The sequence below is a fragment of the Pollicipes pollicipes genome, unplaced genomic scaffold (genome assembly GCF_011947565.3).
Source record: "Pollicipes pollicipes isolate AB1234 unplaced genomic scaffold, Ppol_2.1 Scaffold_3087;HRSCAF=3621_pilon_pilon_pilon, whole genome shotgun sequence".
Lineage (NCBI taxonomy): Eukaryota > Metazoa > Arthropoda > Thecostraca > Pollicipedomorpha > Pollicipedidae > Pollicipes > Pollicipes pollicipes.
In genome coordinates, this window is record NW_023596225.1 from 38,159,897 (window position 1) to 38,182,921 (window position 23,025).

The 23,025-nt window shown below is 52.2% G+C and overlaps 1 protein-coding gene across 1 annotated transcript; it reads right to left on the bottom strand.

The window, feature by feature from the left end:
* Nucleotides 1–427: 427 nt before the first annotated feature.
* On the bottom strand, nucleotides 428–20,522 carry LOC119090422 (5-aminolevulinate synthase, erythroid-specific, mitochondrial). Its single transcript, XM_037213221.1, has 13 exons — nucleotides 20,493–20,522; nucleotides 8,001–8,156; nucleotides 7,515–7,616; nucleotides 7,114–7,167; nucleotides 6,177–6,253; nucleotides 5,484–5,611; nucleotides 4,622–4,806; nucleotides 3,851–4,062; nucleotides 3,341–3,473; nucleotides 2,858–3,042; nucleotides 2,157–2,309; nucleotides 1,495–1,650; nucleotides 428–538 (listed from the first exon to the last, which is right to left on the bottom strand). Exons 1-13 carry the CDS (start codon nucleotides 20,500–20,502, stop codon nucleotides 428–430), a joined length of 1,662 nt encoding a protein of 553 aa, XP_037069116.1. The 5' UTR covers nucleotides 20,503–20,522.
* Nucleotides 20,523–23,025: the final 2,503 nt, after the last annotated feature.

Genomic DNA, 23,025 nt, shown 5'->3' on the forward strand with positions numbered 1-23,025 from the left:
TGGCTCGGTCAGATTGCGCACGCGAATCGTTTACAGAAGCCGGCGCGCTTGGAAACCCCCTTTCGACCGAGTCCTGCGAAGACGGTCGGGCCCGTCGACCCTCAAAACGTGCAATAGAACACATCACCACAAAAACAGCTTTTGCGTTGTTTGTAGCCATTTATTTTCGTTCACCAGCGCGTGACTAACACCATTCAATATCTCCTCGGCACTCCGCTCCCAACTAAGACCTCCATGACTAAGACTCCCATCCCAGAACCACTCTGCCGCCCTTATGCGCAACCATTACCAGCTGCAGCCGACACCCAGCCCTCCTCCACACCCTCCTCCGCGTCACGACACTGCGCGCGGCGGCCGCCGGGGGGGGCCGACGTCGCCGCGGCGCCGGCGGCCGACCGTGGCCGCGCGGCCAGCCTGGCCCGGCCGGTCACTGGGCGGCGACCATCTGCGGGCAGTGCGGCTCCTGACAGGCGGGTGCGGCCCGCACCCGGCAGCCGGCGCGCTCGAACTCCAGCGGCTGGTGGCAGTACAGGCACTCCTGCGGGGAGACACGCAGGGCGGCTGTCAGACCCTGCACAGCGGCGGAGCAGTCGGGCAGGGCGCGCCGCTATCGGGCGGGGCGCGCTGAGTCCTCCAGGCACAGGTCACAGAGCGGTAGGGGCAGTCGGGTGGAGAGCGCCGAGTCCTCCAGGCACAGGTCACACAGCGGCGGGGCAGTCGGGCAGGGCGCGCCGCTATCGGGCGGGGCGCGCCGAGTCCTCCAGGCACAGGTCACACAGCGGCAGGGGCAGTCGGGCGGAGAGCGCCGAGTCCTCCAGGCACAGGTCACAGAGCGGCAGGGGCAGTCGGGTGGAGAGCGCCGAGTCCTCCAGGCACAGGTCACACAGCGGCGGGGCAGTCGGGCAGGGCGCGCCGCTATCGGGCGGGGCGCGCCGAGTCCTCCAGGCACAGGTCACACAGCGGCGGGGGCAGTCGGGCGGGGCGCGCCGAGTCCTCCAGGCACAGGTCACACAGCGGCGGGGGCAGTCGGGCGGAGAGCGCCGAGTCCTCCAGGCACAGGTCACACAGCGGCAGGGGCAGTCGGGCGGAGAGCGCCGAGTCCTCCAGGCACAGGTCACACAGCGGCGGGGTCATACCGCTGAGAGGGCACCACGAACACGGCCGCGATGAGGTGGGATGAGGTACACAAGTACGGCAGACTGTGGGGGGGCAGCACGTGGCTCCCCTGCGACCGGCAGCCAGCGCCCCGGCCGGCCCTCGGAGCGTGGCGCGGCGACCCGACAGGTGGCGCTGCAACCGCCGCCAGTCATAGGCGCGCCGCTTCAGCGACAGCGGAGTTGAGCGACTGCACGTTCAGCTCGCGACCGCTTCAAGCGAAGAGCAAGCGTCAGTCATGTCACCGGGCCCTTCCGCGACGCAGCTGGTCAGCGTCTCTTGTCATCCTCCACACGTACGCCAAACGTGACGACCCAGCGGCCCTGGGCAGACCCTTACCTTGAGGCAGGCGTTGTTGTTGAGCTTGAGTCCCTCCTGCAGCCAGATGTCGACCAGGTCGGCGGCGAAGCGGTCGATCATGTCCGGCGTGTGGTGAGGGGTGGGCGCAATACGCAGCTTCTCCTGACCCCGCGGCACCGTCGGGTAGTTGATTGCCTGCGGAGAGGGAAGAAGAGGAGGGTCAGCATGGAGTCGAAGGCTAGTGTCACCAAAGCCATGTGGATGGCGCTCCACGATTTGAACGATGGCATTGATCGGATAAGTTATACGCTAGCCGACATAGAGCGAGGAACTCGTGACAGAAATGCGAAAGGCTTGAAGTATCACGATGAAGCAGTGCTCCTCGTGGATTAATTTTCAAGATCCGGTTCCACCAAATCCACAAATTTCAACTTCAACCCAACCAACAATCCTCCCTTTGACAAATTTCAACAACCCAACCAACAATCCTCCTTTTAAAAAAACCAGCCGCATGTCAGCCTCAGCCTCAGCCAATCTAAAAACAAAAACCCGTCACACCCAACACCCAACAAGAGCCCCGCGGCGGCAACGCCAAAAACCGTCCCCGCCCCTGCCTTGACCAGCCGCAGCACAGCACACCGCCTGAACGCCCGCTCGCCCGCCACCCGAGCCGGCGGCGTGCTGTCGGCCGCGGGCCGCACCTGGACGTAGTGACCGCGCTCGGCCAGCAGCCGGTCGGAGATCCGGGACGAGGTGACCGGGTTGCCCACGTGCACCGGGATGATGTGGCTCGGGCAGTGCTCCGCCGGTATGCCGGCGGCCGTCAGCGTGTCGCGCAGCTGGCGCACGTTCTCCTGGTGACGTCACGTGCCGTCAGCGGAAGATGGGTCACACGCCGGCGTCACGCGGGCGACGACGGCGCGTCAATGGCGTGGTAAGTGACAGTTGGAGTACTTGTCAACAGCTGAAAACGCGCCACGGCACGGCAAAATCGGGAGTGCAACAGGTGCCACCATTTCCGGTCGTTCTTCATCGTCTTACGTTAGAATTACATTCGAATCAAATTATCAGACCCTCATCAGCTTTCAGGTAACAACGAACAGCAAAGTACCGGAGTCCTTGACGTGGTACTCGTAGGTGCCCCTACGTGGACCAGTGATGCGCGGGTGTGACAATAGATCACGAACACATGATGGCGGTGCAGTTGCTGGCTGGTGACAACACCGAAGCCATGCTCAGAGTGACAACCAGCGTCGTTCCTTCCGATCCAAAACACTTATTCCGTCGTCACAGCCGGTCGTGACCTTAACAGAGCAGGCACATGGTCAGACCCAGGGCGGCCCATCCTGACCTGACCGAAGCTAGCCCCGTGCTGACCCGACCCGAGGTGACCCCTGCTGACCTGGTGCGTGGCGCGCAGCTGGCGGCCCTCATCGGTGCGAAGGACGCGGATGGCGGCCAGCGCGCCGGCGCACACCGTCGGCGGCAGAGAGGTGGTGAAGATGAAGCCGCTGCCGTAGCTGCGCACCACGTCCACCAGCGACGCGGAGGCGGCGATGAAGCCGCCCACGTTGCCGTAAGCCTTGCCTGCCGGACACGCCAGCCGACGCCATCAGTGGGGAGCTGGCGTTGGCCTCAAAGGCAAGGCTTTCGTAGAGTTCGGAGGGTTGTGATACGAAAGCGTGCTAGAAGTCGCCAGCTCGGCGTTCAGCTCGACAAGAAGCTGGAAATTCGCCTTACAATACGACTGCATGTGCTCAGGCTTGCTTTGGATGTACAAGAAACGCGCACAACGTTGATGGAAGGGAACACGTTGACAAAATGTACGGCCGAGAAAGTATCGTAAGATGAAGCCATTCCAGTCCACGTTCTATTGTCTGCCTACCTAGTGTTCCAGAAATTATGTCCATCTTGTCTAGAACTTGGTCCCGTTCTCCGATTCCAGCTCCGTTCTCTCCGTAGAGGCCCACGGCGTGCACCTCGTCCACAAAGGTCAGAGCCCCGTATTTGTGAGCCACCTGTTGGAAGAAACGTGAACTTAGCTGCCGCACACGGGCCGCTTTTACCATCTCATAATGGAGCGGGAAGATGATGTGACACATATGTCTTGCACTGTGGAGCCCGAAATAAACTAAATATGACGTACGATGCCCGCCATCAGCCTCCCAACAGTGGAACTGCACAACAACGACCACCATAATTCAGAACCATTTCATTAACAACAACCCAGTTTAAACTGTGCAACCAGAAAATGACCCACCTAAGTCACCTTTAACTGAACGTTTACCCCCCTCCCCCCTAACCCCCGAGAGAGCAACACCTCTCCTCCCTCTGCCTCCGACCTGATCACCCCCAGAACCCTTGACCTCCCCTCATCGCGCCGCCCCGAGCTCACATCGCAGAGCGTCTCCAGCGGGCAGACGGCGCCGGTCATCGAGTGCACCGTCTCGAAGGCGACGATCTTGGGCCGGGCCGGGTCGAGGCCAGACAGCACCTCCTCCAGGTGCTCGGGGCTGTTGTGCCGGAAGATGAACTTGTCGACGCCAGAGTTGCGGATGCCCTGGATCATCGAGGCGTGGTTGCCGGCGTCCGAGAGGATCTGGCAACCTGCGCGCCACGAGGGGGGGGGGGGGGAGGGGCGTCAGGCGGGGAGGCGGCGGCACAACGAAGCGTCACGCCACGCCGTGTCGCCACCGGGGAGCGCCGACCCCGCCTCTCTCGAAGCATCGCGGCATTCCCGCAGCACCCGATTGCAAGGCTCGGTTCAAGAGTCGACGACTGAGCGCATCCTGCGCAACCGTCGAGTAGAGCTGCTCCCACGAAACAGACGCCGATAGGGCCGGCGTCCGCCTCCCAGGGATGTCCTACCGTGGGACTGGCCGTTCAGTACCGCGGTAAACAGATAATGACATGATCGCCAACTCTGACACCAACACAGCGATAATAGAGGTCGTGCGAAGAGTAACGCAATCTCTCCCAGGATTTCCACCGCTCGCCAGCCGCGGGCGTCCCACATCCCGACGTCATTCAGCGAGCGATAACACGCTTAGGTCAGGTCTCCTGCGTCTAACGAACTGGACCCCAGCGCCGTCCAGTCCTCCGGTGAGTACTGGTCGCCCCCCCCCCCTGGCCGGTCCTCCCCAGAGCGCACCGCCGGGCCACTGACCGGGCAGCGAGCGTGCCAGCGTGAACAGGGTGGTATCGTTGGCCACGTAGCAGGACGTGAACAGCAGCGCTCCGGTCTTCTGGTACAGGTCGGCCAGCTCCCGCTCCAGCTCCTCGTGGAAGAGCGTGTTGCCGGAGATGTTGCGCGTGCCGCCGGCGCCGGCGCCGTGCTCTAGCAGGGCGCGGCTGTGGAGGGGGGGGGGGGGGGGGGGGGGGCGGAGCGGGTCAGCTGGCCACGCGGCCGTGGAATGTGGCCGATCCGTCTGGCTCTAGTGAGCCGCCTCACGCTCAGATCAACATGTACGCCAGACAGCGCAGAGCTGAGTAATGCAAGCAGATGTGTCAATGTTCAACTCCGGGCAAACATCCGGGGGCATAAGGGTCATGACCGGCCAGGCCAGACAGGCCATATAAGGACAATGCTAGACGTCCGGGTTGCGTACCTACCCACTTGACTTGTGATTTCGGCGAATGGCTACGCTTCCACGTGATTGGCAAGTGGGTCTTAAGCAAGAGCCCAATACCTCCAAGATGCATGTGGGGCGACAGTACACCACAGTCTGGTGTACCCGAGATACAAACACGGCCCCGATGAGGGCCGGGTGTCGGGACATGCCTCGGTGTTCCTTACTGACGCGACAGCAACTCAACAGCTCCAATGCCGGTTGGGTGACGGGACTTTCCCGGGTGTTCTCCGCTGACCTGACAGGGGCTCACCTGACAGCTCCGATGACGGTCGGGTGACGGGACATGCCCAGGTAGTCGTTACTGCACCAGACAGCGGCCTCACCTGACAGCTCCGACGACGGTCGGGTGACGGGACATGCCCGGGTAGTCGTTACTGCACCAGACAGGGGCCTCACCTGACAGCTCCGATGACGGTCGGGTGACGGGACATGCCCAGGTAGTCGTTACTGCACCAGACAGTGACATCCCGCCTGCCCTGGGAGAACTCCGCTGCCGCCGGGAACTGATCCGCGCTGCGCAGCACCTGGGGTCACACGGCGGGTCAAACGCCCGGTCACGACGAGGGTCGATCGAGCCAGGGCACACGCGTGATACATCGGTGAGTTCTAAACATTTGCTCTGGACTAAAACAAGGCGTGTATCAGGAGCATACAGGGGGCATTACCAGAGTGGTGGGTCTGAAGATGTCAAACCTATCTACAACGGAACGGAAACAGACTGCAGGAAGTGCCGCGATGGACAGTGATGACCGATAACATTGGAATACGAGGCATAGAAGCGACGATGATCGTGGGCCATTACCAGCGGTCACGGGCCATTACCAGCGGTTACGGGGCGGGAACGGGCCATTACCAGCGGGCCATTACGGGCCATTACCAGCGGTCACGGGGCGGGAACGGGCCATTACCAGCGGGCCATTACGGGCCATTACCAGCGGTCACGGGGCGGGAACGAACCCGTGGATCACGAGCGGCAAGGCGTCACATCAAAAAAAGAAAAACATGCAGCGGCTTCACCACCAGCCACGGGTATTTCTGGGAGGTGCATACATCAAACTGAGGTCAAAAGGGTCTTCAAAAGATGCCTACCTTCTTGAAGATCCGGTACGAGTGGTCTTCCTTTTTCTTACGGATCTGGTCACGGAAGAATCCCTCGTAATCAAACGCTGCGGACAAGGACAGTAGTAAATAGCCATATCCTGGCAGGAGACGGGCAGTGGAGTCTGATCCTGGATCCCGGATGATCGATGGCAGTCAGCACTACCTTACCTTTCGCAATCGAGTTCAGGCCGTTATATCAGTCGCAAATTTCTCATGAAATAGCCACGTATAGCGTTACAGGTGCTGCATGATTGCGTGCACCAACAGGCCTTTTGCACGACCCATTTTGGCGCACTTCTTTCGTGTATGCTACGAACTCAAGGTGCACATATTTCCGCAGCGATTAGCCAGAAACAGTGTTAGCACATTATTTACGGACAAAGAAACGTATATATACCTCGCCATCAATCATGAAGAAAATATATGCTGACAATAAGACGTCCCACACAGAAAAAGTCAGAACAAAAATAATGCATTGCAAAATGCATGCAATGGAAGCAGATATCGACACCATCATACGGACATTTTCCGATGCCCAATAGATCAACTCTGTAGCATGCAGCGGTTTCCCTATGTCATGAAAAACGTGACAAACCATGGCCAAAATGCATGTGCGCAAGTGCCCACAATGCCACGTTAGAAACCCAAACAAGCATTAAAAAACACATTCCCGCATTGGACGTTCGTGGCGAGCCAACAAAACAAGCATGAAATCTAAAACAAAGTGCGATCCACGTAAAGGTTCATTCAACACCGGCCAGCGCAACATCTATCTCACGACGGCCATAATGCAGCATGCCGACAGCGTCAGAAAACTTCATGCTGGTACCAACCATCGACATCTACGGAAAACAACAACATCTACAGCAACCGCAGAATCTACGGCAACCATCGACAAGTACGACACACGGTCTAAAGGGCTGACCTCGACACCCCGCTGGCGTCGAACCTCGGCACAGTTCGGCGGCACGGCCCGGGGCTGCCGAAGAACTAGGTCAGGGGCGCCAGGCGTGCGTGTGCACAGCCAAGACGGCCGCGCTGGGGGCCGGGCTGCGACCCCGGCACGTACCCGCATTACGGAGATGGTGAGTTAGTTTGAAATCAGGGGGTCAACCAGGTCCATTACTGATCAACATTTATCTTTTTTCCGGCGACGACAGCATTTCTTCGCTGTGTCTCTGTAATCTGTATCCCACTTAAGGCAGTGACCCTCCCTGAGATGCAGCCTCCTCTCTCCTCCTCCCCCCCCCCCCCAAATGGGGCCAGCCCTGTATGTTGGTTGAGCTCCTCTGGGAGACAGGCTCTGACCCTCGTCCCCAAACTCACGCTCGGTGACGGAGATGGTATCGCTGAAGGCGTCCACCGTCGTCTCCTTCACGATCCCCGCCGACTTCTTGTCGTGCAGGAAGGGACACTTGCTCGCCGGACCTGCCACACCATATGCCAGCGTCACATCACCAGTTCGCGCAGGCGTCACGCCCAGGTCAGACCGTCACTGGCTGGACACTTGGCTGGTGGGCTGACCCATGTGAAATCATCAGTAGTGCAGCCACGCCCAGTAGCAGTCAACTGGTTCCACATGGGCGTGACTGGCCAGGTGATTACCGAGCCTCATGACCTTGAATGCACAGGTGACTGACAGGGCAGCTGGCCCTGATTATAACACATGACCTCTCTCTTCCGACCTTGGCCTGCCAGTTCGACCAGTCTAGTGACCCCAAGCAGGCTACCTGATCCCTTCACTGGCTCTGGCTGGGACAATTATGCCAGCCCATTGAGCCTGACAGGTCGGCGCCAATCCCCTCCACTGACCTGGCCCGGTAGCGGCCGTGCCCAGCTGGCGGGAGATGATCGGGCAGCTGGCGCCGTACTGCGAGGCCAGTCGGCCACCATACGTCTGCAGGTACTGGGCCGGGAACATCCGCAGGAACGGACACCGGGACGTCATCATCAGCTGTTTGGTGGCGCCTGCAAATAGAAAACATGGACTGGTTATGCGGTGTGGACAGTGAGGTGACATTTGATCTCTTGAGTGGCAAGCATGAAGTTCTTTTCTGCCAAAAAATGTTATGCCAAAAATTCTGAGATAGCAAGAGCATACATCCTGGCAGGAATTTCAGCACATGTACCCAGCAAATGGAGTGCTCGAAATTCAGCACATACTTGCCGTCAATTTCAGCTCAGAATTTAGCATCCAACTGTCACCAATTGAAGCAGCCTAAGGGCCCATGTTTCGACGAATGATGTTGATGCAGAGGTAGCTATTGGTGCACATTCTCTGAAAAACAATTCTGCATAAAAATACCTTGCAAAATTCGTGTGAATATACCCGGGCTGGGTGGATGATAACCCAATTCCCTCGGCAACAGGTGGCACCTATACCCAATGCACATATTTTTTGCACATTGGCACAAGGGCATGTTTAACACGCATTCAGGTGGTGGTGGGGGTGGGTCAAATTGACCCCCTGAAGGTTTTTTCCGGAATACTTTCCGAACGGCGCGAGGTAGCCGCGCCAAATTTTGCGTGGCTGCAGACAACTGAATAGTGGATCATTTGGCATCACAAATTTAAACATATCCTGTAAGGTCATTGACCTCTGACAGATCAAAGTCAGACCATGTTTTCAGCAAAGGCAATTCCTAGGAAATCATTCAGTCTAATCCCACAACTGTGTTAGATGAAGCCTTACATCTCAGGAACACCTTCATGGCCAACACAACACTTGAATGAACAAATTATGTTGACCAAGGGTCAGGTATGATTGTTACATTAAGGTCAAAACCAACCTGTCTTATTACTCTAGGGCTTACTGTATGAGGTAGTTTGTGGTGCTTATTTTGAATTCATTGATAACAAGAACTGCATCATACACCTTCCAAAAACTTCCTCATGGTCAGAATACATCATTGACCTAGAATGACCCAGGCCAACATTTTGTTTTTTTAGGAACTTACTACCTAGCATAATCTTTGCTGCTTATCCAAATGCAAAACTCAAAGAAATCTTGCATGAATTTGGTCAGCATGACCTAAAAAAGGTCCACCAAGGTCAATGACCTTACATGAGCATATGACCTTTTCCTTACTACAGTTATCTAGATTCTAGAGGCCCTTTAGAAACCAATCTGGAATCTGACTTTGTTTGACCTTATTTGACCTGAATGTCATGACCTAGGAACTACAAACTTTGACTTAGGTGAGTTCACATACAGGTCAACATGCCCTGTGAATTTGGCATCTCTAGCTCCCTTAGTTCTTGAGATCTTGGGTGTGGGTCAAATTGCCCCCTCCACCTGCACAAGGGGTATCATGCAGGCCACCAGGGGATGTGTTACAACTTCATGGGAGGGGTACAGCTCAAAATCATTACGAGAAAATAAATGTATGCATGGCACTGTAACAGGACTTCTCTTACATAACATATAACAGCATCACATGTTTTCAATGAACTCGTGTTTGCATGAGTCATCATTTTTAAAAAAATTCCCAACGATTATTTTGTGTTAATCAATATGTAAAACTTGATAGGAGGTGCATGCTGCTGATGCCTTCAATAAACAAAATGATACACACTCTTGGTGCCTGGTGCCTTCCTGCTGGGGATGTATTTCCTAATCCAGTCGGACCTTTAGCTTTGAGAAAAAGTTTAATCATATGAGAAAGCTTCTGTTTCATTTATTTTGCAGGATGTTAAGTATTTTTCCCTGCTGAATCCCCAATGTGCTTTCCCAGCTAGACCTCTGAGCCCACATTTTCCACAATGATACCTTTAAGCCTTGACAGTTTTGAGGAAACTGGCAATTCCAGTGACTGAGGGGCCTTGTGGGCCAAGGGGAAAATGGGGAAGGGGCTAGGAGAAACACTGGCACAAAATCTCTGGGAGATATGAAGCCTCACTGATCTGGTCTGCACCCCATGACAGATTTTGATGACATATCATTGGATGATAGATGGGCCACATTTCTGACTTGAGGGGACTTATCAAAATTTTGGAGCAGAAATTATTGACTTGCCTATTGAGGGCATTACGGGTTCTATGACATACCACATTGGTACAAATGCAAAACCTGGTGGCCAATCAAATTTTGTTTTGATGTAAATAAGGCTAGTAAAATCTGCTCCAATAGGAGCAGTTGACCATCCCATTTGAGGCACACAGAATTCTGCTCCAATTCAGAACATCTGGCTGGTATGTTTGCCATAGCTTTCAAACTGGACATTTGCACTGTACCGCTAAGCGCTGAGCTTTCCTACCCCGCCCATCAGCTGTGGTCCTAGGCCATTCTAAGGTCTTTAAGACTACCGAATTACAGTCATGGACATAACACACCACCCAATCCAGACCTTACCAAGCGGGACGAATGCCTTGCGTAACACTGATCGCGAAGACCGCTCCATCGAGTTGGGACTTATCAGGGCTTGATGTTTAGGCCATCTGCTGCCTAGTAAGGTAAAATGTACTTACCCAGTTCCACCCAGATGGCAGAGGAAAGCAGAGACAACATTTGTCATAGGTGGCGGTGTAGGCGGTCCTGCACGATATAGCCCAATGCAACCTATTGGCTACCGAATAGATGTTTGAAATATCATAACAGCACGCGATTTGTGTATCATTGAGCAAGCTTTAAGAAATTCATGCCGTCACTCAGTGACATTGACTCACGCTTCAAGGGAGAAGGGCATGCATTAATTAATTCCGATATATAGTTGAATGTAACGATGACGGTTTCACACAGCGCGAGCAGTTCAGCCCTCGCTATTGCCAATACGTTTGGCTGTTGCAATGATGTGCGTGAACAGCGGCATAGCCAGGACTTTGCCCACGAGGAGGCCATATCGAATCGTAAGACTCTTCTACCCAGGGGCCTCCTCTTCGTGGCAGGCCGTCCGTTATTTTACTCAGGGGACCTTTTTAAGCTTTGTCCGTTATTTCTATTCAGGCGACCTTTTTAAGATTTGATTCCTTAAGGGCCCTGTTTATGTTTTACCAGTCCACGGGTGCTTCTGACTGCCAATTAGCAGTGGGGCATTCAGCCTCAGGAGGGTACGACCACCTCCAGGAGGCCATAGCCCACCAAACCCGATTCTCTCGGCTTTACCGCTGGGCGTGAATTAGAACCGACCTGAGATTACCCACCAACTGCAGTACGTACTATAACACGTGGATTCGTGAAAAGCGTGGATTCTATCACGCTACTGCGCTGTTTAAGAGTTCGCGTTCGACATCACGAACCATGACTCTCAGCGGCTTTGACGTATCGCAGAAACATTGCACGACGCGCAGCAGAGTGGCCGATCATCTGAGCGAAATATGTGTATGTGCACGCGTGGGTATGTCGTGGTGAACGTATGCACCAGTGAGTGATGTGTGTAGGCGCATACATGACTGTGTGATGCGTGTGTATGATCACCGGCGTGATTAGAGGGTCGCATGGTTCGCATTCTACGGCCCCGTAAAAGCTTAAAAAGCGGCAATGACAGTTTCAGTTCGCAGTGCCTAATCTAATGCTCATATTCGCAACTTCGCTTTTCGTTCATAGCGCTCACTCTGTTATTCAAGGCCGTCCTAGCAACAAAAAAGCCAGGTGGATCGAGGATTTTAATATCGGTGGATCAAGATTGCGGCCACGGCCTACGTTTGAGCCGAGATGCGGAATTGACGCATCGACGGCGAATGAAGCCATTTCAACAAGGGAATCTCTTCAAGCTTAAGGAGGACTGGTCTGAGGAAAATAAAGACCCTCCACAGGATTCGGTTAGTGATGACATCGCATGGCGTTTTGTTAAGGATTTAGGAGCAGATGAAAAGACGCCATTTCAAAAACTCAATTTTTCCCTCTGCTTTAATCGGAACACATTATCAGCTATAATGTTTCGGAAAAAGGCATCGGAGAGCCAGAAACATATGCTGCTTGGAAACAACGGTCAATGTGGCATTCAAGGTCTATTTGGCTCATGTAGTAACCTGGTTTGACACCGGACATATTTCCCACAAAAACGATGTATTCAGTTCTATTCTATTCCTGTTTGGACCGACAAACCATTGAAAATCAGTTCACTGTCGTTCAGGCTAAAAATAAATCGATGAGATAATTTCCAGACAGGTCACAAGCCGAGTTTCAACACCGGCGGACATGCGTGGCGGCGCGCGGAGGCCGAGCGCGACCGGGTGGCTCCTTTGAGGCCTGTGACCGTGACCTTGGGCGTATTCAGTTCAACCTTGAAACTCTGGTTGTTAGTAACCAACATCACCCAACGCGGCCCAGAAATAAGTTTGCTGATTGTTTGCTGTGGACGCCAGCGGACACAAGCTCTCAACTTCACTGTCGGGAGTTAATGGCGTGCCAGGCTCGGCCTACATCAATTCAACCAAACTTCACTTACTCTAGCTAGGTGAACTAAACTAAATGATACAAAGTACACCGTTTGGATCTGCAAAGGGCTCTGGACCGCCCCCGCGTGTCTGGTCTGTGAACGTAATTCTAGTCTTGGAACAGGTAGTGCGCAATGGCTTAGCACAGTCTTTGACTGCGCACGGCCGTCGGGGATGCCGCGGTCGCATGGAAGCGCGCTGCAGGTTCGCAGCACAGCGGTACTTGGTACGAGCTCGGGCGGGAGGGGGGGGGGGGGGGGGGCGGAGACGCGGCGCGCAGTTCGCGACCCGGGGGACGCGATGCTCAGTACGAACGAGCTCCGATGGGTGCGGTACTCAGTACGGACCCAGGGGGGGGGGGGACGTCGCGCTCAATGCCAGCCCAGGGGACGCGGTGCTCAGTACGAGCCCAGGGGGATACGGTGCTCCGACTGAATGTCGGAGAGAGGTGTGCTGGCAACGGGACAGCCCGCAGGGTAGTCCAACCGTGCAGCCGCGTGGATCGATTTGGACTGACTGGGGGGGAGAAAGGCCTGCTGGCAGCTGGCCAAATAGCGGGCCAGCCTGATAGCAACCGAGTTAGTCCGAGCATATAGGGCCTTGGAGCATATCGTTCCGCACGCAAACCCTCCGCAGCCATGTCTGGTCAGAAGGCCATAAGGAAAATTATCTGATCGACTAGATCGGCTTCCTTTGGTTGTCGAGCCCACAGCACACGCAACGAACTCCGCTTAGCAGCTGCCATAAACATAAAGCCATCCATGCAAAGTATTCGTTATTGTACTAGCTTTTATGACTGACATGGGAGAAACAATGGGCAAACATTTTTGAGGAAGCATTGATGAAGCGGAACCGCGGGGAAGGAGTGCGACAAATGGTGTGCCTCGACTACGAAGGGAAAGATCCTAATGCGAACCTGTAGTTAACGTCTGGTTAGTGCACTGTCACGCCTGTGAATGCATACCTAGCTATCATTTCATTGCTGCGGAGCCATAGTAACTGCAGCTCTCCATGGACGTCCCAAAGTTTTGCAGTGCGTTATAATATAATGTAAAAATCGGCTCACCACACACTGTTAAGGCCACATATGTCACCTATATTGTCACCTATATTGCATAGTCAAGTTCATTACTGTTCGGCTCCTGGGGGTTTGGCTTCCAAGATATCGCAGAATAAATTCATCCGATTGTCTTGTATTGGAGCCGGTCTGCAACGATTGCATGTGGTTCATTCTTGCAATTAACGTTATGAACACTGGATATTTGCGTGGTGGCATCAGAAAGCAAAACAAAAGTGGCAGGCCATTCGTATCAACGCGAAATATTATCTTCTTAACTCAGCATGTAAGGGGCCTTTTCATTTAAGTGACTAAAAATTTGCCTCATTCAGGCATATCTCAACGCAGCATCTCTGAATAAAATAATGGGAGGAGAATTGGACATGGTATGTAAGTTTGTGATTTACGATAACATTAGTAAAATTGTTGATTTCACACGACAAAACAATGATGGCACGTCACCGAAAAGGGGGTCACCAGATTTTTTTAGATCCGCGCCCATCACCGCCATATCATTTTTGTGTGTGACACGTATTTCCCGGGCACATCACTTCAAGGGCATTAGTCTTGGTGTCTTGAGGAGTGCAATACATTTTAGCTTTGCCACTTGATTACGAAAATTCATCAAATCTGTTGTACATGCCTGACGGTCATTTCTGTGGAACCGCCAGCGAAAAGACTGGACTAGAATTTTGCGATTATGACGGTTCGTGCTGGGTGAATAGCTGATGAAAGTTACCTTTTTTACCACTCTCTCTCGACCGGCTTGACAAAAGCAGCCCGACAGCACAAAAACAGCTCTTATGGCCCCACACAGACGCAGGGGTGTATGGTGGTTCACATGTTTAACAAGGTATGGCACTCGCTGATACCCTAATGCGTAACGCTCACACCCGTACTGACTTATATTTTTTATTTTATCCCATAAAACTTGAAACACTCTGACCCAAAATATCGATATTCGAATGATCATTCACTTTCATAGAGCAACTGAAACCAATCTACTATTCAAACAAGTTGATGTGACCAATACATGCCGTCAACCAAAGAAGCATTTTCTCTATGACGTCGCTTACCAGAACTTCCAACTGTTTTGGAAGTCGATAATTCGGTACAAGGACTCAATACCGAAAAGCAAGAAGCTTTAGGCCGTTCTTGCCAACATCAAGAGCTAGATCGTCCCGGCCCGAACAGCGTAGCTTTATCCCAGTTTGGAAGTATTCTGCTCTCCGTTTTAAACGATAGGGAGGGGCAAGCTTTGAGGGAGGGTTATGCTTTGAGCAGGCCAAAATGAAACCGGAGATTATTTGAGAAATGGGGAGACCGGCGATAGCCACAATCTGATGAACATAAACCAATGGCCCTGACCTGAGAGCTATGTAATCAGACTCATGACCTGAGAACTTTGGCCTGAGATACATGGCGTCCGTGACCCCGCGACAATGACCTTGCAGCTGCGATGCCAAGAGCATACAATTCCGATGCATTCATTACGCTGCAAACCCTCGGACCATCGCATTCCCGGGGTCCCAACATTGAACTTTTCACCTTTGTTGACCTTCAGAGACCCACTGGCAGTGGCGGATCCAGAAACGGATCTTGGGAACGGATAGTCCGTTTGGGACTGAAGTTTTAAAAAAGTGCCAGATGCACCAAATCATGCACGAACGATACAAATTTGGGCGTTTCCCACCATCGCGGAAGGAGTCATGCTCCCTGGACTCGCCCTTGGACGTCACCGCAACAAGTACGATAGTACAATCCTAACGACGTGTATGGTTCATCTTTACCAGCGGATCTTAGCGTGCAATCAGTCGCATTTTATCCCCAGCGTCGTTCCCCATTTTTTGTAGTTATAATAATCTTCAGCATTTTTTTGTGGTGTTTCCAACTGATTCGGACCGTTGTGGCGGATCAGGTGATGGAATAACCCATCGGCGGCGACCACTGGACAGCAGGATCGGCGCGGCCCCAGGCTCGGCAGATACCGCTCCATATCAGTTGCACCGCTGGGAATGCCCTGTACCATGTGTTGCAATGGCTGCATCAGCTGCCAATGAAATCATGGTGCTTCCTAGGTCTAGTTAATTTAGATTTCAAATGTTCTTAAAGCACAGTGACAACCCAATAGTGACACAGACCAAAAGAAGAAAACCGAAAATGCGTAAACAATGACGCAAGGAGGACTCATGCTCTGTACGTACTCGGACCCGGACTTTGAAGGTCTTACGAGCTTCGAGCGGGGTCGAGGCTCTCAACCATGACGAGGCTGCCCATTGCTCGCGTAGCGTCAAGACTGGCTTCTCCGGCGGACGTTTTCACTTTCAAAACCATTCATCCCGCTGCGCTGCCAACAAGATGGCGGCCAGCACACTTGGCTAGCCACGGTAGATTTGCGTGGACGGCTGATGCAACATTTTAGAAACGGCGCCGAGTTTCTAAAACATACCTAGTGAGTGAGCGAGTGAGGCGAGTGAACGTGCGCGGTCACACAAGCAAAAACAAATCCGAATCAGTTTAGTTTAGCGTGCTTGCTTGTTTGCTAGGACTTTGTACATTTCTCACCAGCGCAAAAGCGTTCTATATAGGGCAATAGCTCAGCCGACTCATCGGGAATTATGCAGTGCATAACTGGAGTATCGATTTGCATTGTTTTTGTGAGGGTACTGGCCTCCCATATTGACTTGGACACTCAAATGATACCTGGCACTCCTGCGCTTAACCGATACTAGAATCCACGAAATCGATTCTTTGTTTGTAATGCCTGTCCACGTTTAACTGATATCCGAAATGAAATCTCATGCCTAGGATCCTACTTCATTCAGCCAAACCTAAGTGCAATTTTATGAAGGTATAGTCTGACGCAGGTGTCTGCGGTGTGTCGGTCAAAAGATCCGAACGAATACTCATAGGGCAATTGACAACTTTTTAGTTTGCTGGTTCTAAGGTGGCACACCTCAACTAGATCGTTCGAGACAATGAAGTAAACAAACGGGGCTTTTCACTGCGTCCTAGGCCATGGTATGCATACATTCATCAATAATCACTAGAAGTGTACGCTCGCTCCCGCCTAAGAGGATGAGGATGTTTATCAGTCACTGCATAATACCTGTGTGCTCGTACCGCGTAGAACTGGGGAATGCTGTTAAGGCGTTTTTTTTTGCAGACGCAAATACAAGGCAAATGATATGGGCTTGCAGTGAGTGCAGGTGTAACATTATACAAGCATCCCGTGATAAAAAAGGCCTCTAGCTGTCAGATCGTTTTAAAACGGTTTTGCTGCAAACAATACCAATTTCGACTTAATTTATGCTATCTCCACTTTAAACACGTTTGATTACTAATTCCGCTGGACGCTTAATCGGAAAGCTATCCGAGAAATCCAAGTCGCAGATAAAGATATTTGAGGACTGACCTCCCATAGACATTATGAAATTGCACAACGGGTTCAGTGCAATTCAAGTGTTGAGAAGCAAACTTTGGTCAGTGTTGAGAGGAAGCTGAGTCATTCCTGACTGGTGCTAGGGTTCTCAGAGGCGAGAGCCCCTTGCGTTTATACAAGAGCCTGAACTGTGGGCGTGTAAGTGTACTTATCGAGTCATGATCAGGGGTTTTAACCTGTGACATGTCGTAACATAAGTTGTTGATTGCATTTGCGAGGAACGTTACGCGTACAGGTAAGAGTGTAATAATAGCCATATTCCTCATAGAAAAACCAGGAGAACAAAAGAGATAGATGAGTTGATATTTCGGCCAGCTCTCTTTATCGAACAAATCGTAGTTACCAGGCTGGTTTTTCTACTAGCAAAAAGGCTATTACAACTGTGTTATCTACGTGATAAATCATTGTTTGAAACTATAGGTCAAAATGTTACCAGCCCACCTCGAACCAGCCCAGACCAAGACCAAGACCAGCCCTAACAAAACACGATTGAGTGTTTCTTCGATGATGACAGAAATATCGCTACGGTGGCCGTATGCTATGCCGCACGCGACGGGCCTTCAAGAGCTGTCGCCGTTTTTTTTAGAGAACGACGAAAGCCCGTTTAGCCTCGGGCCAACGAAACGTTGATTGTCTCTTAGCAATCCTTAGCAATTAGCAACCTCTTCAAACGCAATGCGTTTCTTAGCTTAAGTTCACGCAGATCACCAAGGTGTTTGTGAAGGTGATGTTTCAACAAAGGCTTGTAACCGATAAAAGCATATAAATACACCCACATTTTGCACTCATTCACTGTTCAGTGAGAAATGTTGAGAATGTTCAGAGAAAAATTCAAACATCACCAAGGTGATGTCCGAAGTGGCACCGCGGCGCCGTCAGAACTGACTCCGATCTGAAGCAAAGTTCTTCTAAAAGGTGCACTGTCATGCCTCTGCACTTATATTTCAATACATTTTAAAGGCCTTTCCCGTTGTTTGGACGTCATTTAATAAACCGTTGCGTGCAATGACATAGCCTGATTTGACCCTGACTCAACATTTCCTGATCTGCCCAAGTGTTTACCTAGGTCAGCATTCTGAACACATGATGGCTTTCCTTTTGACGCCTAGCGTTTGGCCGAGTACCAACAGGTCCCATTCCGAAAGGATTAGCATGCTTACCAACGTGGTCTGCTCAGCACCATGAACTCGCCCCTTCCTATTCGAAAATAGTTCCGCGCGCTGTATTGACGCAATGGCGTGAAAGTATTTCAACACACACGGTGCGTCACCAAGCCGGCCATACTTCAGCCCGGCCTGAAGTGACTGTTGAATAACCAACTTTTGACCTGGTTTGGCCTTACGTGATTCTATAAGAACAACACTGCGGGCAACATTTCTCACTGAACAGTGAATGAGTGCAAAATGTGGGGTGTATTTATATGCTTTTATCGGTTACAAGCCTTTGTTGAACATCGACCCTGCAGAATAGCGGTAGGATGTGATGCGATAGTAAAATGAACGCCTAACGTTTGGGGATTATGTTAAGCCCGGCTTTCTAATCCCGGCTTCTTCACCCGGCTTCCAGCCTAATTTGACATAACAATCGCAAGACAATGCCTCCTGGCTTTTAAGAACTACAAGTAATCAGCATTAGACACTCACTGCTTAGCACCAAGTTATGGAAGCTCATCTGAGCTAGAGTGAACTTAATGGACATAATAAGAAACACATGGTCTTATCTTCGTTGGTTCAACACAAAATGCAGCCGAATCTATACGCTTAATTCTATTCTACAGATCATCCGACTCTTCGACCAAGCAAGGGTACGAACTAGGGTAAGCAAGGTTAAGCAGGGGTATGAACTCATCCAACCTGTTTTCATTCTATACACATTTATTAAGGTACAAACACTCGTGCTTTTCCCTAAGATCGCCGTTAAAAGGATAGGTTAATATCACAGGTTAAAAGGATAGGTTGATATGACCGGTTAAAATTATAGGTTAATATCACCGATTGAGATCCGATTATACGGTGTTTCGACGCTTTGTTAATGCATGTGTAAGTGTTTGGAAGGATGTAGATCAACATTTCAGATATCACCTGATGGGCTTGCAAACATTTATTGACCTACGCAGATCCAATTGACACATTGCCACCGTCATTGATCTATCCCAGACTCCTGTAATCGAACATCCATCACTTGCGTTTCGATTATCCACATCAAAGTATGCCGAGTCAGTGATCAGCCGAGACATTGAAGTAAAACTTAATAACACGATAATGAAAGCTGTAAACATCTGCACTTGCAGATACATCATTACCGTTTGCATTTTGGGATGCAGGAAACAAAGTGCATCCCCCAGATTTTTTTGTGATTTTACATCCCAATGGCTGTGTCAAGGTCATCACTACGCCCCAAACCAATTGTAACCGTACCGGGGATATAATCCACTAGCTGGAATGTACGTCCAACAAAATGTAACACTTTATGAAAACTATGTAGGACAATAATTCATCACATGTATTATCTACCGTAGTGCACGTTGGGACTCCGCTGTCCGGTCCTTCACAGCCGGGGTAACAGAAATACAGTACGTACATTTTCCAACGTGCCGAACCAGACCAGTGTGTCGGTCGCTTTCTTTTTAGTCTTACGTTGTTGTGCGGCTGGCTAACGACTTCTCTTTCCGTCTTGTGCGTGCGCTCGAAAACTGAACCCAATTCGTAATAGCGTCATAATTCATTTGGAGGGCCATTAGAAGTTGCTACCAGTCAACATTCGGCATGACCCAGTTTGCATAAGTCGTGCGAAGCCGCTGTTTTTGTCCCATTTAAATGTCAATATTACGCCCATAGGTCGATCCGCATACATGTCATGATGCAAATGATCTCATAAAGAGACAGAGGTGCCGGCGCGAGACCGAAAACAGATCTTCAGAAGCCTATAATCGTTGCAACACACTGCAAGCTATGCCAGCGCCGGACATGCAATCCGCTGCATTCACGTAGGCTCCCTGCGAAGCCCTCCCGACATTGCGCAATCGCGATAAACCAGTAATCTGAACCACTTCAGTATATACGCAAATAAGTGGCCTCGCGCGTTTTCGCAAGCGATGCGCGTACTTGCGTGCGTACGTCCCTGGCGGCGGCAACCAACGCCGTATCTATATGGCGGCACGCAGGGCACCGCAGGCCGATACAACGGGCGCTGACATTAACCGTTCCTGATCGCGACCCGTCGACTGGCATATGCGCTGACGGGAGGAAGCCGACCTTCACAGCACGAAACTCGAACCGAACGCGTCTCGTCACATAAGTTTACAGCTGACACGCATAGTGCTGGACGTCGGACGCTGACACGGCCGAGCCTCGGGCAGCGCCCATGACGTCATCAGTTTGCGTCAGCCGTCCGGGGGCGCCCGGGGGCAGCGGTCCGCACCCGCACTCACCGATCAGCATGGTGACCCCTGGGCTGTCCGTAGCGGCTGGGCCGGCCGTCCGACTTTCACTGAGGCGTGATCGGCAACGACTGAGGGGCGGCCGCGGTGGCGGCGGCGGCGGTGGTGCCGGTGGCGGCGCCTGGCGGACCGGCTGGGCGTTGCAGTGCCGTGATCAGCTATGAGGGCGGCGTGACCAGCAGAGGGGCGGCGTGACCAGAACAGGGACGGCATGACCAGCAGAACGACGGTGTGACTAGAAGAGGGGCAGTGTGACCAGAAGAGGGGCAGTGTGACAAGAGGAGGGGATAGTGTCAACAGCATAAGGAACGGGCGTGACAAAGAAGGATCGGTTTTTTGTGACAAGAAGAGGGACGGGTGTGTGATCAGAGGAGGCGGTGTGACCAGTAGAGGGACGGCGTGACCAGTAGAGGCGGCGTGACCAGTAGAGGGACGGCGTGTGACCAGTAGAGGGACGGCGTGACCAGTAGAGGGACGGCGTGACCAGTAGAGGGACGGCGTGACCAGTAGAGGGACGGCGCGTGACCAGTAGAGGGACGGTGTGACCAGTAGAGGGAAGGTTTGACCAGTAGAGTGACGATGTGACCAGTAGAGGGACGGTTTTGACCAGTAGAGGGATGTGTCACCAGCAGGGGGACAGGTGACCGTAGAAGCACGGTGCGACCAGTAGAGGGAAGGTTTGACCAGTAAAGAACGTTGTGACCAGAAAAAGAAGAGGGACGTTGGACCAGCAGAGGGACGTTCTGACCAGCAAAGGGCGGTTGTGACCAGGAGAGGGGCGGTGCAACTAGCGAGGAACGGTCGGATAGGCAGAAAGGTGGCGAGAAATGGTTCCGTGCTGTGCAATGCAAGGCATGCCAAGTGTTCAAAGGAATGAAATGACTTCGGTACGATAGTTGCATACGTTTTAGTCATTAGGCAAGATGCATTTAAATAAATTTTCGCGGGTCACTGCTAACAGAGGATTTATCTGACTGATTTATCTTGAAAGCCTATGTTCAATATAAACACGCTGGTTGGAATGTTTATGTTTTTACATTCACTTTGTCCCAGGTCAACAATACTTCAACCATAAGGACTTCGATGCATCAGATTATTGTGAGCGGGTTTGGTCTGTTCAGTCCACCTTTCCGACTGGGCGACTTGGTATGGCCGATGGCAAGGACGGCAAACATGCCCCGAGCAATGAGCAGGGAGTATGTGTTAGCTGAATAGCTGCAATAAGCTGCAAGCTGTAAGTCGAATAATCTGGCCAGGTGCGTTGTACCGGCACCGCAGAAGTCTGGGTTGTTTTCCGACGACGTGAAACGTCATATGTTTTCTGGCAGGCGGATCCCCCGTGTGACACGGACGCTTACATGGTCTGCAATTAGAATGATGGGTTCATCAGGATGTGGTGGTGCGAGTTGTTTCTATGCCATGCGGGCGGCAAAGGCAGGTGGCGCAATTCGAGAGCTGGGTGTGCTGTGGCATGTCAACATCTGGCGCTCTGTTGCGTGATTTTATTTTCGTGTATTTTGCGCGTGCGTTGGACGACTTCCGCTTAGCCAGGCGAAGGAAATGAGACCCATTGCTATTTGAATATTGTTTCGCCTCTAAGGAGGCAAGCCGCCTAACTAGAATGTTCCGCCCGCTAAGGCAGCATTCGTCGGTCGCGTACGATGCCTGCATTCTATTCAGGTTGCCAACGCGTACCATTACTGCTTCTTGTTTCAATATTTTTTTTCTAGGCAGATACCTAAATCACCGTTATATTTATCCGAAAGCTCAAAAATCGACAACCACGCTGGCTGCGTAATTGTTCATGCCGACTATAATACGGATGTACCGTCTTCTTGACAATGTATCTGTTTATGTAGCGGAACGTTACACCATACTTCTTGCTCTCAGGCACATCAACTATAACAGGACTATAAACGGCCATCGCAGCTGTTCTGAGCCAAAGTGCTTATCATCACTCATTGCAGGCCTTCCAAATATCAACTCACGAGATCAAGAGTTTGCATACGCCGCCCCGCCAAGAGGTCAACATGGCCCGCTTATCCTGACATCGATAACGCGGTCAGCGTAGTGGTAATGGTGGCGAGGTCAAGGCAGCCACACAACTTTCACCTGACAGGAGTGTGTTTCCGGGCCTCAAAGCAATTTGGCTGATGCTCAACTCACTGACCGTTGGCCGACGACTACATGCCTCTCCGGACCAACCTGCGTGCATGAAGTGTTAGTGTGTTGGAATAAACAAGCACAGGCGCACGCCTCGCGCCCGCATCACAGAGCTATGGGCAAATCGCCGGAACACAAACGGCCGCTGGATGTTTTCTTCGTTGACATATCGGTCATGGAAACAGTATGCTGCAGCGGTTGGTTGGTGGCCTGGCTTTCATGCTGACAAAACGGGTGGTCGATACGTGGAGCTGAAAAGTCTGGCAGCCTTACGGATGTTGCACCTTGTTGCGTGATCGATCGCAGGCATTTTCCGTGCCCGTCTCGTTTACGGCATGCTGCATGGCTGCAATTTTCTTCC

Excerpts from the sequence above, each read along its gene's own strand:
- LOC119090422 (XM_037213221.1), bottom strand. Across the intron at positions 4,807-5,483 it reads ACCGTCATCGGAGCTGTCAG|CCGCGCCCTGCTAGAGCACG; the intron begins GTGAGGCCCCTG and ends CCCCCTCCACAG. Across the intron at positions 3,043-3,340 it reads CATAATTTCTGGAACACTAG|GCAAGGCTTACGGCAACGTG; the intron begins GTAGGCAGACAA and ends CGTGTCCGGCAG.